We start from the raw sequence: 14,386 nt of genomic DNA, 5'->3' as shown, positions 1-14,386 counted from the left end.
TTTTTAGAGATGTCCATTCCTCTTCAACTGTACTACCTACTGCGCTATTCCTTATTGCTGTATCTATAGCGTTAGAGAACTTCAAACGTATCTCGTCATTCCTTAGTACTTCCGTATCCCACTTCTTTGCGTATTGATTCTTCCTGACTAATGTCTTGAACTTCAGCCTACTCTTCATCACTACTATATTGTGATCTGAGTCTATATCTGCTCCTGGGTACGCCTTACAATCCAGTATCTGATTTCGGAATCTCTGTCTGACCATGATGTAATCTAATTGAAATCTTCCCGTATCTCCCTGCCTTTTCCAAGTATACCTCCTCCTCTTGTGATTCTTGAACAGGGTATTCGCTATTACTAGCTGAAACTTGTTACAGAACTCAATTAGTCTTTCTCCTCTTTCATTCCTTGCCCCAAGCCCATATTCTCCTGTAACCTTTTCTTCTACTCCTTCCCCTACAAGTGCATTCCAGTCGCCCATGACTATTAGATTTTCCTCCCCCTTTACATACTGCATTACCCTTTCAATATCCTCATACACTTTCTCTATCAGTTCATCTTCAGCTTGCGACGTCGGCATGTATACCTGAACTATCGTTGTCGGTGTTGGTCTGCTGTCGATTCTGATTAGAACAACCCGGTCACTGAACTGTTCACAATAACACACCCTCTGCCCTACCTTCCTATTCATAACGAATCCTACACCTGTTACACCATTTCCTGCTGCTGTTGATATTACCCGATACTCATCTGACCAGAAATCCTTGTCTTCCTTCCACTTAACTTCACTGAGCCCTACTGTATCTAGATTGAGCCTTTGCATTTCCCTTTTCAGATTTTCTAGTTTCCCTACCACGTTCAAGCTTCTGACATTCCACGCCCCGCCTCGTAGAACGTTATCCTATCGTTGATTATTCAATCTTTTTCTCATGGTAACCTCCCCCTTGGCAGTCCCCTCCCGGAGATCCGAATGGGGGACTATTCCGGAATCTTTTGCCAATGGAGAGATCATCATGACACTTCTTCAAATACAGGCCACATGTCCTGTGGATACACGTTACGTGTCTTTAATGCAGTGGTTTCCATTGCCTTCAGCATCCTCATGTCGTTGATCATTGCTGATTCTTCCGCCTTTAGGGGCAATTTCCCACCCCTAGGACAAGAGAGTGCTCTGAACCTCTATCCGATCCTCCGCCCTCTTTGACAAGGCCGTTGGCAGAATGAGGCTGACTTCTTATGCCGGAAGTCTTCGGCCGCCAATGCTGATTATTTATCAAAGCTTAGATAGTGGTGGGGATCGAACCCGGGACCGAAGACATTTTGATTATAAATCAAAGACGCTACCCCTAGACCACGGGTCCTAACCTTATCTTAATAATGTTCAAAAATCATTATATATATATATATATATATATATATATATATATATATATATATATCAGTTCATGATATCCAGTATTACAGATTTACTCTTTCTGGCGGACACACGTCCAGATCGGCCGCTCTTAAAACTCTGCCATCTCTCTCCCCACATCCACCACTGCTGGTAGTTCACCTCCAACTGCGCAACGCTACGTGCTGTTCACATACAGCTGTCCAACACTACAATAGCGAGTATTCCAACAATTCAAACCAGCCACAGACTGCACACAGCACAGTCAGTGATTTTCATACAGAGCGCTAAGTGGCGTTACCAACATAAAAACCTAAACAGCCTACTTACATTTTTAGTGTAGTAGAAATGTAGACAAACAGCTCAAGAGAAAAATCACAGCAATTTGTTGAAAAATTAAATTATAAAATTTAATCGTATGGTTGTATCGCTAACCTCTCATTCTGATATCAATGTAATCATATATTGTCTCAAAAATTAAAGCTATCTGATGGGTAGGAATCGTTCAGCACTGCGAATGCCGTTGGTAAAATTCTCATTAAATCAGCAGAAGGAGTCACTCGTGAGTTCCAAAGTGCTGGCAGCAGTGCAGCTGGCACCTGCGTCTGTTTGCAGGGAGCTAAGAAGAATGGTGTTCAGTGGTCCAGCAGCCCCTCGTGAGTCACTCATTTGTATACTCAATGTGAACGGCGCTTGAGGTGCTGTACACAGCAACGCCACTGGTCAGTGGATAAAATGAGATGAGCGTATGGCATTGGTGGCCGGGAGGCCCCATCCGTGGAAGTTCGGCCGCCAAGTGCAAGTCTTATTACAGTCGACGCCACACTGGGCGACTTGCGTGCAGGTGATGAGGACGAAATGATGATGAGGACAACACTACACCCAGTCCACGAGAGGAGAAAATCTCCAACCTGACCGGAAATTGAACCCGGGTCCGCTGCATGGGAGGCAAACAAGTTACCATTTTTTTGGCTGATCTCATTTTCTTTGTTATATTTGTTCGGGGAGGACGTTCCATGATTCTCGTTCGAGTTCATAGTTCATCCATGAATTCAGTTTTTTTATTACACAGGGCAGCTAACCCTCCGACCGAACACGCTGAGCTACCGTGCCGACATCCATCCAGCTAAGCCGGTGGATTTGATCATTGGATGACTGGAAACTAGTGATTTGCAGTGATCAGTCATGCTACACCCTCTGCCAATCTAATGGAAGGGTTTGGGTTCGGCGAATGCCTGCAGAACGTAACCGGACGTAACGTGCAGTGTCAACTGTGATGTGTGGAGAAGGGGTTGTAATGGCTGAGCAATGTCACCTCATATCGATTATCTTTCCCTGTTAGATATCTATGCTGATTGCTGAACAATGGCCCATGAGAGCGCGCAGTCTATTCGCCTGCGGAATCTTGAAGACGCTCGCCATGCGGTTGGATTCTGTTCTCGGTCCCGCACTGGAGCGATTTGGAAGATTGAATCCTGGCTGAGTATTACGACAGCACCGAACTACGTGAGGAAGTGGGCGTGCTGGATGAAGACTTTTATGCTGTAATATGCAGTGGGTTGAGTGGCACGATCGGTCGCCGGCAATTGTTGTATGCGCTGGTGCACAGACTGTGGAAGCATGCGGGACCCAACTTCTTTATCCGTGACCGACGCAAAGTGGAAGTGAATTTGGTGAACGCCTTTCTGAATATTTGCCCACTACATTTATGAGTTCTGGGAAGCAAACAGGCTCGAGTTCATTTGGTTCCCTGTTTCAGCAAGTTTAAGTGACAATCGTTTAAGTTTTTTGTCATCTTCGAGCGACAGCGCGGATCTGAGAGCTGGTAGTTTCTGTCTGCTTGTTTGCCACTTAAAGATATACCAGTTAAATTATTTACAGTTATGTGTAAAGATTCCTTTTAAATTATTCTACCTTATATTGTGATCTCTTGTGACTAAGGTTGTGCCGGCCTGAGTGGCCGAGCGGTTCTAGGCGCTACAGTCTGCAACCGCACGACCGCTACGGTTGCAGGTTCGAATCCTGCCTCGTGCATGTATGTGTGTGCTGTCCTTAGGTTAGTTAGGTTTAAGTACTTCTAAGTTCAAGGGGACTGATGACCTTAGAAGTTAAGTCCTATAGTGCTCAGAGCCATTTTGAACTAAGGTTGTCGGGTACATACCCAACACTTTAAAACTGTTGTGAAATTCTGAGTTCTGAAGAACTTTGGTAGCCAATTACTGTCAGTTTAACTTGAACTTCCTTACAATATTCACAAAGTTGTTGGATCATTACAAGCAATTAGGTGCCCTATCTCGTCTGCAGATTACTATCTCATTTCATTTGTTAAGCAGTTTTAAGCTCAATTGTTTCTTTTTGATTTGTTTTATTATCACATTTAGAATTATTTACTTTGCCGATATTTCCGGATGCTCATATTTTGTTAATCACTTGAGCTTAACAATCGCCACAGAAACTGCACTGATTCCCACGTAAAATTGTGATACGTATTCTAATGGCGACCTTTCAGGATGTCATAGTACATCCAGTGACTGTGCAAACTCACACCAAAACCGCCAGATGTCAGACACTCATATCTATACCAAACATTTCATTCCGATGTCCGCCCCAGGTAGCTGAGTTGTCAGCGCGACAAAATGTCAATCCCAAGGGCTCGGGTTCGATTCCAGGCTGGGTCGGAAATTTTCTCCGCTCAGGTACAGGGTGTTGTGTTGTCCTAATCATCATCATTTCATCCCCATCGACGTGCAAGTCACCGAAGTGGCGTCAAATCGGAACACTTGCATCCGGCGAACGGTCTACCCGACGGGAAGCCCTAGTCACACGACATTTACATTTATGTCGATAGAGTGTCAACCAAAACTATGATTTAGTTCGTACTATGTGCTGTCTTTCAGCAGAAGGATTTTGCCAGTACTTACTGAGGCCATCTGAACGCTGACATTGACTGCGTGATCATAGTGTTCTGGTTTGCACTTAGTGGTAATAGTAAGCCAACGGTTCCCACAGCCCTAGGTTTCTTACCAGCAGACAGAAACCGTCTAGAAATAGTTCATCAATTACTGCTCACATTAAATATAAAATGTGTCGTATGAAAAATTCGAAAAGTTTAAACTTCTTGATTTAGTTTCACAGCGCACTCCTAAGGAACAGAACACGCAATAGCACATCGAGACACACCTTTCTGCGGAAGTCGTATTTATGTTGTGCTTATAACGGAGGAAGCAGCAAACATAACGCACTGCGACATTCGCTGGGAGACAATGAGCAGACAACCGTATCTCAAGGCTGTAAACATTTAATAATTGCATAAAAACTTTACAAACATGCGTCGGAACACTGTACGAAACGCTACTGTAAAGGGATACTTGATGAAATTACAATTAGTAAGAGAAGCGTACCTCTATATCGGAAAAACATCAGTAAATAGCACTAACTATAATTCAAACTAGCTCTGGTTGTCAGACATGTACATCTACTTCTACATTTATACTCACCAAGCCAGCTGCCATCTGACGGTGTGTGGTGGAGGGCACTTCTAGTACCATTGTCTGATCAGCCTTTCCACTCGTGAATGGTGCGTGGGAAGAATAACTGTCGGTAGACCACCGTATGAACTTCACGAATTTTGTCGTCATGATCATTCCGTGAGACGTGTGAGAGAGCAAGTGATATGTTGGCCACTCTTCCCCGGACGTACCCTCTCGGAATGTCAATGGTAAACCTCTCCGTGATGCACAATGCCCCTCATGTAGTTTCTGCCACCGCAATTTGGAGAACATCTCCGTACCGACTAAACGAACTCATAACAATCGCGCCGCTCTTAATTGGCTCTAGTATGTCTGATCTGTTAATTTATCCTTCCAAGAGATACAGACTGAGGAGCAATACTCAATAAACGGTCGGACATGCGCTTCGTAAGCCACATCTTTCGTGGATGACTTACACTACCTTATGATCCTACGAATCTCGTCTAGCACCTGATTTTCATGTTACTTGTTTTATGTCACCTCATTCTACTTAAAGTCGCTCCAGATGTTACTATTAGGGTATTTTACGTTAGTTACTATTTCCAGAAATTTTTCACCAATAGTGTAATTGTACAGTAATGGATATCTTCACCTATGCATGTGTCAACAGCTTACGTTTATTTGCGGTCAAGGGCACCTTCCAGGCCTTTATCAGCTGGTGTTCGCTACAGTCAGCTGACATTGCTACCTTATTACAGACAGCCCCATCACCTACAAACACTCTTCGAGAGCTTCTGACACTTTCTGTATAGATCATTTATACACTGTAAGTGTGCTGCTTCGATGTTGGCAGCGCTGTGTAGCGCTTTGCATTGGATCTCTGACTGCGCATTCTTTGTAAGAGACCCTGTTGCTGGTCGGACTCGTTGTTGGAAGATAATCGCCGGTACTGTTAGGCAGTTGGAAGTTATTCGCGAGCAGTGATGGAAGTACTGTCGGGCAGTTGGAGGTGAATAGCCAACAATGATGAATAAATGTGAGTAGTTAGCATCGATGGAGGGTAGAGATCTGAAGTGTTAGCGTAGGCTAACGATCTGGAAGTATCTGACTTGGACATTGATAATTATTCATGATCATATATCTTTGTACTGGATGACAATGACGATTTATACTCGTGTTTGAACTGGATGTCACGTTATTAAGGTAAAAAATATATTATTTGGTTTGCAACAAAATCTTTCCTTTGCTAACCACATGCCTATTAGTTGTTAGTGGCTTTAGTAGTTAGAATCTTTTATTTACCTGGCAGTATTGACGCTCGGTGTATTGCAGTAGTTAGTGTAATCAAGATTTTTGTAAGTGCTTAATGAAATGTATAGGTTATTGTCAGGATTGCTTCTTATTCAGTGCCGTTCTTTTGTATTAATTATCTGTAGTCAGGTTGTAATTTTTTATTTATTTATTTATTTATTTATTTATTTTTTGAGCAGTCAGTTTGCGTCGCGCTAGAATATTGTGGGTCAGTGTTGCCATGATAAGAAAAAGTAAAGAGAAACTGGGCACAGTACGTTCAGTTTTACTCAGCTGTTTCAGAATCAAATAACACAGAAGTTTCATCTTCTCAATCAATCAGCAATTTGAGTACAAATTCACACATTCAAATAAAGAAGTTTCAATACGTGCTTTGTACTTTGTCCTGCCACACTTCGGAGATTGCCTTTACATCTATCGATTTTGTTCCTTTAAGAGCGAAGTGTTCTCACTAAGCTCCTATTTTTTCACTAAATGAGAGTGTGGGACTATGTCAACTTCTATTCAACTCAACTCGTCTTCCACTTAGAGGCCTATGCCGTTTGACAGCACGGTATAATAGAAATTTTTTTCCGGCAAACGTTGTTAACAATGTAGAGTAAAATATCGTTGTCGAATATATTGCGGTGCAAGTTCTTATTAATACACAACAGGTTACAGTGGAAGAGAATATGTAAATTAAACACATGAGGTGGTTTGCAATACACTGAGGCGACGAAAGTCATGGGATACCTGCTAATATCGCGTCTGACCTCATTTATCCCAGCATAGAGCAGAAACTCGATGTCGTATGGACTTAACTAGCGATATATTGAGCCATGTTTCCTCTATAGCCGTTCATAACTGTGGAAGTGTTGCCGGTGCAGGGCTTTACTCATGAACTGACATGTTCATTACGTCCCATAAACGGTCGGTGGGATTTATGTCGGACGATCTGGGTGGTCAAACCATTCGCTCGAATTGTCCAGAATGTTCTTCAACCCAATCGCGAATAATTGTAGCCTGGGCACATTACGCAGTGACATCCACAAAAATTCCATCTTCGTTTTGGAACATGACATCCATGAATGGCTACAAGTGGCCTCCACATAGCCGAACTTCCACAGGACTCAGTCCATTCCATGTAAACACAGCCCACACAAGTATGGAGCCGCCATCAGGTTTCAAAATGCCTTGTTGACAACTTGGGTCCTTGGCTCCGTAAAGTCTGCGCCAAACTCGAAGCGTACCATTAGCTCTTACTAACAGAAAACGGGACTCATCTCACCAGGTTATAGTTTACCAGGCGTCTGTGGTCCAACCGATGTTGTCACGAGCCCAGGTGAGGTGCTGCAGGCGACGTCGTGCTATTGGCAAAGGCTCTGAGCACTATGCGACTTAACATCTGTGGTCATCAGTCCCCTAGAACTTAGAACTACTTAAACCGAACTAACCTAAGGACATCACACACATCCATGCCCGAGGCAGGATTCGAACCTGCGACCGTAGCAGTCGCGCGGTTCCGGACTGAGCGCCTAGAACCGCTAGACCACCGCGGCCGGCATTGGCAAAGGTACACGCGTCGGTCGTCTGCAGCCATAGCCCGTTAACGCCAGATTTCGCCGCACTCAACCTGATTACGTCCCACTTTGATTACTGCTGTTATTGGCTCTCTCTTAACACTGACAACTCCACGGAAACGCCGCTGCTCTCGGTCATTAAGTTAACGCTGTCGGCCACTGCTTAGCCCGTGGTGGGAGGTAATGGTGGAAATGTCGTGTTCTCGGCACACTCTTGACTCAGTAGATCTCGAAATATTGAATCCGCTGACGATCACAGAGATGGAACGTCCCTTGCGTCTAGATCCAACTCCATTCCACTTTCAAAGGCTGTTAATTTCCGTCTTGCGGCCATAATCACGGCGTAAACATTTTCACATGGATCACCTGAATACAAGCGGAAACTCCACTGATGCACTGTCCTTTACTACCTTGTGTATGCGATACTATTACCGTCTGTGTATGTACCGGGTGATCAAAAAGTCAGTACAAATTTGAAAATGTAATAAACCACGGAATAATGTAGATAGAGAGGTAGACATTGGCACACATGGTTGGAATGACATGGGGTTTTACTAGACCAAAAAAAAAAAAAGTATTGCTAGACGCGTGAAAGATCTCTTGCGTGCGTCGTTTGGTGATGATCGTGTGCTCAGCCGCCACTTTCGTCCTGCTTGGCCTCCCAGGTCCCCAGACCTCAGTCCGTGCGATTATTGGCTTTGGGATTACCTGAAGTCGCAAGTGTATCGTGATTGACCGAAAACTCTAGGGATGCTGAAAGACAACATCCGACGCCAATGCCTCATCATAACTCCGGACATGCTTTACAGTGCTGTTCACAACATTATTCCTCGACTACAGCTATTGTTGAGGAGTGACGGTAAACATATTGAGCATTTCCTGTAAAGAACCTCATCTTTGCTTTGTGTTCTTTGTTATGCTAATTATTGCTATTCTGTTCAGATGAAGCGCCATCTGTCGGACTTTTTTTGAAATTTTGTATATCTTTTGTTCTAATAAAACCCCATGTCATTCCAAGCATGTGTGTCAATTTGTACCTGTCTATCTACATTATTCCGTGATTTATTCAGTTTTCAAATTTATACTGACTTTTTGATCACCCGGTATATATCGCTATCCCATGATACTTGCCACCTCAGTGTACGTAAAATGTGCTTCAATGAAGCAGAATTACGACGTCTGTATTCTATAAACACACTATTATTTTCAATATAATAGATTCAGAATCTGCTAAGGTTAATTTTTTCAATGAAAAGTTCGGGAGCGTGGCTTCAGAACACGCATCAGCGCGGGGAACGTAGCATGTGTTACATATGCTACATGGACACCAACCTTAATTAGTGGCTAAATTCAATGTTGGTGCTGTACGGATAAAACCGCCGGCGGTGTCGCGTGCTACAGACCCGCCAGGTTAGCCGAGAGCGCCAATGCGCAGCTTTCTCGACTCTGGTAGGCGCGTAGGCCCCGGTTCGAATCCGCTCGGCGGATTAACGACGACGGTCGGGTGCCGGTTGGCCTGGATGTGGTTTTCCACATCCCCCTAGATGAATACCGGGCTGGTCCCCACATTCCACCTCAGTTACACGGATCGCAGTCACTTGAACAATTTCGCACTATTTCATGGATTACACTAGTCGCAGACAGTTGGGGTGCACTAATTCTGTCCCCGGAGGTACGGGGTGGCGGCAGAAAGGGCATCCGGCCACCCCTTACACTAAAATTGCCAAATGTGATTAACCATGCCGAGTCTGCCACACCGCAGGAAACAGGCACAAGCGAAAGAAAGAAAGGTGTCGCGTGCTACACACCTGTGTCACCGGCAGCCGAAGCAGTTGCGCACGGAGCGCGCGCACGAGCGGATCTTGTGAACGACCTCCTCCTGCATGAGGTTGAAGCACATGGCGATGAGCGCCATGCCGAGCATCAGGTACATGCTGCAGAAGATGAAGCTCAGCTCGATGCCCTCGCTGTAGATTTTGTCACCGGGCACGATGTCGCCGAAGCCGATGGTGCTCAGGCTGATGAAGCAGAAGTACGAGCCGTCCAGGAAGTCCCACGACTCCCACTCCGAGAACAGGAAGGCGCCCCCGCACACGTACCTGCAACACGGCGGCCAGCGGTGAAGCGCCGGTTCAGCCACGACCACCTGTCTGACGAAGTTACTGGTCACACGTAAAATTGTGTGTGTGTGTGTGTGTGTGTGTGTGTGTGTGTGTGTGTGTGTGTGTGTGTGTGAGTGAATGGGCTCTGAACGACAGTCAGCCCCTTACTAAAATAAGCTGAAATGTATGTAGCTATAATGTCTAAAAAATCTAAATCGTTTCAAAAAAATAAAAGACACAAGAAAGTCTTATCTAAAAAGAAGCTGAACTGTCCCAATATCTTCCACGTTGACACTCAAAGTCATACTACCAGGCATCTTTTAAGGGGGGTAGGACGTCAAACTGGCCGACTTGGAGCCGGAGAGGCACCACAGGACATTTTAATTTCCAGTGTCTATACTTCTACAAATAAATTCATAAAACTTTGTCAGCATGACCAGGAAGCATTCAGAATTCACACTCATAGCAGTGGAAGTTCGAAAACATAACGAAGTAATTTTTTGTACACGTGAAATTTCATAATTTTTTCACTTACTAATGGCAGCATTTGTTGCTATAGGTACACTTTTTCTTCATAAGTAAGAGGGCCCGCCCCGGGTAGCTGAGTGGTCGGCGCGACAAACTGTCAATCCAAAGGGCCCGGGTTCGATTCCCGGCTGGGTCGGAGGTTTTCTCCGCTCAGGGACTGGGTGTAGTGTTGTCCTAATCATCATCATTTCATCCCCATCGACGCGCAAGTCGCCGAAGTGGCGTCAAATCGAAAGACTTGCACCAGGCGAACGGTCTACCCGACGGGAGGCCCTCGTCACACGATATTTCATTTCATTTCATAAGTAAGAGAGATGATTCGATGAATTTTGCACAGCATACAAACCATACTTAAAGGTGTATGAAACTCTAGAATTTTCCAAATCTATTTAAAACTGTGGTAAAAATTGAGGTAGTTAACTACAAAATTTGTGTTTTATCTAAACAAGTTTAAAATACAACAGATCATTCGTTTTTTCATAAATTAAATAAATTCTAGAGTTTCATACAACTGTAAGTATGGTATGTATGCTGTGCAAAATTCATCGAAGAATCTCTGCCGGCCGAAGTGGCCGTGCCGTTAAAGGCGCTGCAGTCTGGAACCGCAAGACCGCTACGGTCGCAGGTTCGAATCTTGCCTCGGGCATGGATGTTTGTGATGTCCTTAGGTTAGTTAGGTTTAACTAGTTCAAAGTTCTAGGGGGCTAGTGATCTCAGCAGTTGAGTCCCATAGTGCTCAGAGCCATTTGAACCATTTTTTTTTGAAGAATCTCTCTAACTTATGAAGAAAAGTGTACCTATAGCAACAAATGCAGCCATTAGTAAGTAAAAAAATGATGAAATTTCACACATAAAAAAATTGTTTTGTTATGTTTTCGAACATCCACTGCAATGAATGTGAATCCTGAATCCTTCCTGGAGATGATGACAAAGTTTTATGAATTTATTTGTAAAAGTATAGACACTGGAAATTAAAATGTCCTGTGATGCCTCTCCTGCTCCAAGTCGGCCCGTTTGACGTCCTACCCCCCTTAAGGTATTGCAAATTCGGTGAGACGTTATGTTCTTCATCATCTTCTTCTTCTTCTGCTTCTTCTTCTTGTCTTCTTCTTCCTCTTTGCCCTATCCTGTTTCTCTACGGGGCAGCAATTAATACACGGGTTTTGGCAATGACAAGGCAGTTGGTGGCCAGGATGTCCTCCCTGACTGCACCACTCCACATGGGATGGAATCTGTGTACCCCAGCTGCCTGTGTCTAACCTAAATCTCGTGTGCAAGCGTCAGAAGCATCTCAAAACGTTTTCGTAACGTATGTCTAAGGCGAGACATGATTAAAAACATTATATTTTCCTAGTAGGTTGTAGGAAATCGCCTAGAAGCCACGTCCACACTTGTCGGCTCACCAGTCCTCGTTTATCAGAGAGGTGGATTCGATCAGGTGCATGCTCGTCTCCCCGAATCCCAGAAGCGGCACGTTAATGTGCTTGCTTTCCGGATGCATGTCAAACGTTCTATAACGAAGGTGTGCTTAAAAGTAATGGCTCCACATTTTTTTTATGTAAAAACTCTTAAATCTTTTTAAATAAAGCAAATGTTATTAACATTCTACGTCTTTTTTCTGCATGTCTTCCTATTTTTTTCACGACATATTCACATTTCTCCCAACGAAAGACCAGTGTTTTGATACCGTCCGCGTGGAATGTTTCACTTTGTTCACGGACCAATTACCTCAGCTCCGCTTGCATCGCTTCATCATATCAAAGTGAGGTCCTCGCAGATATTCTTTTATTTTCGAAATATCTGAGCTCTCTCTCACATGCGTTGAGTTTAGAACCACCGTTTGCTTCATTACCAGCACGAACAACTCAACGTCGCGCATTACTCACGTCGACACAGTCATCATCTTACTCATTTTTAATTCTTCTATGCATTTCAATTGGAGGCACGTTTTCCGCAGTTACAGTCTCGATTACAGCACACTGTTTCTCTCTCATCGGCCTAGTTACGTTACGCACCGCCACGTTACACACTACAATTCGGAGCCCTCTATCGGCAGAGAGATGCAACTTGCGTCAGCGAAGCATGAAATTTGACCGAGTAATATCTATGGCGTGTAATACCTCAGCCGATATTGAGAACAGAATAAAAAATTCGGAGGCTTTAGTTTAAAGCATGCTCTCGTACAACACACGTAATACAAGAACGCAGCTGAAACAACGAAACAACGATACGTGGCTCCTTTATCACTCTTAAAAAAAGGAATGAGCTAGCCACTCTGAAATTAACACATTAAAAAGTCGTAAATGGTTTAGGGGGCAAGTCGAATATTTCACAGAATCCTAAAAGCCGTGTCACATTGATAATCTAAAATAGAGGGCACATTAGGGGGTAAACTAGCCTCTCTAGATAAATTAATCTTTGTTTTCTTGTCGAAAAGTCAAACAGGTTCACTCAAAAGGTGCCGCACTGTAATATGTACACCACAGCCACCACATGTTGCAGATTCCTCTCGCTGGAGAAAGAAACCATGTGTCTTAGAGCTGTGTCCTATGAGAAGACGAATGAGAAGAGCTCATGTGTATTGCATGTCTGGAAGGAGGTACGTTACAGTCGCATTGTTGATTACTAGCTGCATCTTGCTGTCTGACATATCATCCATTATTCTTCACATGTGCACATGATTCTTTATCTCTTCAGCGATGTGATAGCATCTATGGGAACGGAAAGCTGAACTATATAACACGTGCCGGCCAGTGTGGCCGAGTGGTTCTAGGCGCTTCAGTCTGGAACCGCGCGACCGCTACGGTCGCAGGTTCGAATCATGCCTCGGGCATGGATGTTTATGATGTCCTTAGATTAGTTAGGTTTAAGTCTAGGGACTAATGACCTCAGATGTTAAGTGTTGCATAGTGCTCAGAGCCATTTGAACCATTTTATATAACAAGTCTCCTCAGCTGGAAGCCTTTTAGAGAGTAAAGTATCGGAGCGAACTAGGCAAATAGCAGTTTGAACACACCTGATCCCCTCCGGTGCCCTCTAAGGCGGTTATAGCGCCATCGTAAGAGTCGGAGCTTCGCAGAGGTTTTTGCACACTCGCTGCAAATATCCATGACTCTCTGATGAGGTGGTTGTCAATCATGTTGGCTGAACAGCCAGTATTGACAATGTAGAGCGGCACCTCGCGCCGACTTTATTATTAATTGGTAACTACATTAGTATGATATGAGATCCTAATACACTAGCTACATTAAGAGCGAAGTTCTGATCGTCTAAAGACTGTAGCATTCGGAACACTTCATGTCGACTGTTATCGGTTTGAAATTGCTGCCACGCTCAGCGACGGTAACATTGTGACACTGTAGTTGTCTAAAGAAGTTTTGTTGTGTTGCCTGCGTGACTGTGTGGTTAATTGATTAACAACAGTAACAGTATATACATTTATTTACATTATGCAAAATGAGATATCATTACAAATGGTAACTAAAAGTTTTAATGTAATTTTCTTCTGCTCATAGCGTACTATTATTTATTTATTTATTTTCGTTACAGCCATCTACTGGCCACGTTTACACAACTTCCCTCACTTTCTAAATTTCTCTTCCTTCCTCTTTCGCCAGTACTTCTTCTTCCGTTGGCTCACTCGTGCACGTTCTTCTACCGAGAATACTCTCTTCTTCCTCATTTTCTCCTCGAAGAAATCCTTCACCTCCTCAACCTTTTTCCTACCCATCTGCCTGTTCACAATTTCTTCTGCCGTGATCTCGCATTCTCCTATATCCCAGTGTACTTCTTTCGCCCATGGAACTTCTGTCTTCCTGTTAACCTGGAAGAGAGGAATCTTGTGGGCGAGCCTCTCTATCCTTTTAAAATGTCCATAGAAAGACAGTCTTCTTTTCTTCATTGTGGTAGTGATATTTTCAAATCGTTGAGAAAGTTCTTGATTTGATCTTAGGCGGAACTTAAATTCATTAGATAATTTTCTGGGGCCAAGAAATTACAATAGCGTTAATTTTTTTCATAACC

At 43.8% G+C, this 14,386-nt stretch overlaps 1 protein-coding gene across 2 annotated transcripts in view; it reads right to left on the bottom strand.

The window, feature by feature from the left end:
• The window catches only part of LOC126419152 (TWiK family of potassium channels protein 18), a 1,284,255-nt gene that overhangs the window by 73,199 nt on the left and 1,196,670 nt on the right, over positions 1-14,386 (bottom strand). For both annotated transcript variants that reach the window (XM_050086262.1, XM_050086263.1), the window contains one exon: positions 9,542-9,832. In XM_050086262.1, the coding sequence (XP_049942219.1) occupies positions 9,547-9,832 (286 nt within the window). In that variant the 3' untranslated portion in view covers positions 9,542-9,546. The remainder of the gene's footprint in view (positions 1-9,541; positions 9,833-14,386) is intronic.

This window comes from Schistocerca serialis, chromosome 9 (assembly GCF_023864345.2).
Source record: "Schistocerca serialis cubense isolate TAMUIC-IGC-003099 chromosome 9, iqSchSeri2.2, whole genome shotgun sequence".
NCBI lineage: Eukaryota > Metazoa > Arthropoda > Insecta > Orthoptera > Acrididae > Schistocerca > Schistocerca serialis.
This window is presented reverse-complemented; position numbering and strand designations above follow the sequence as displayed.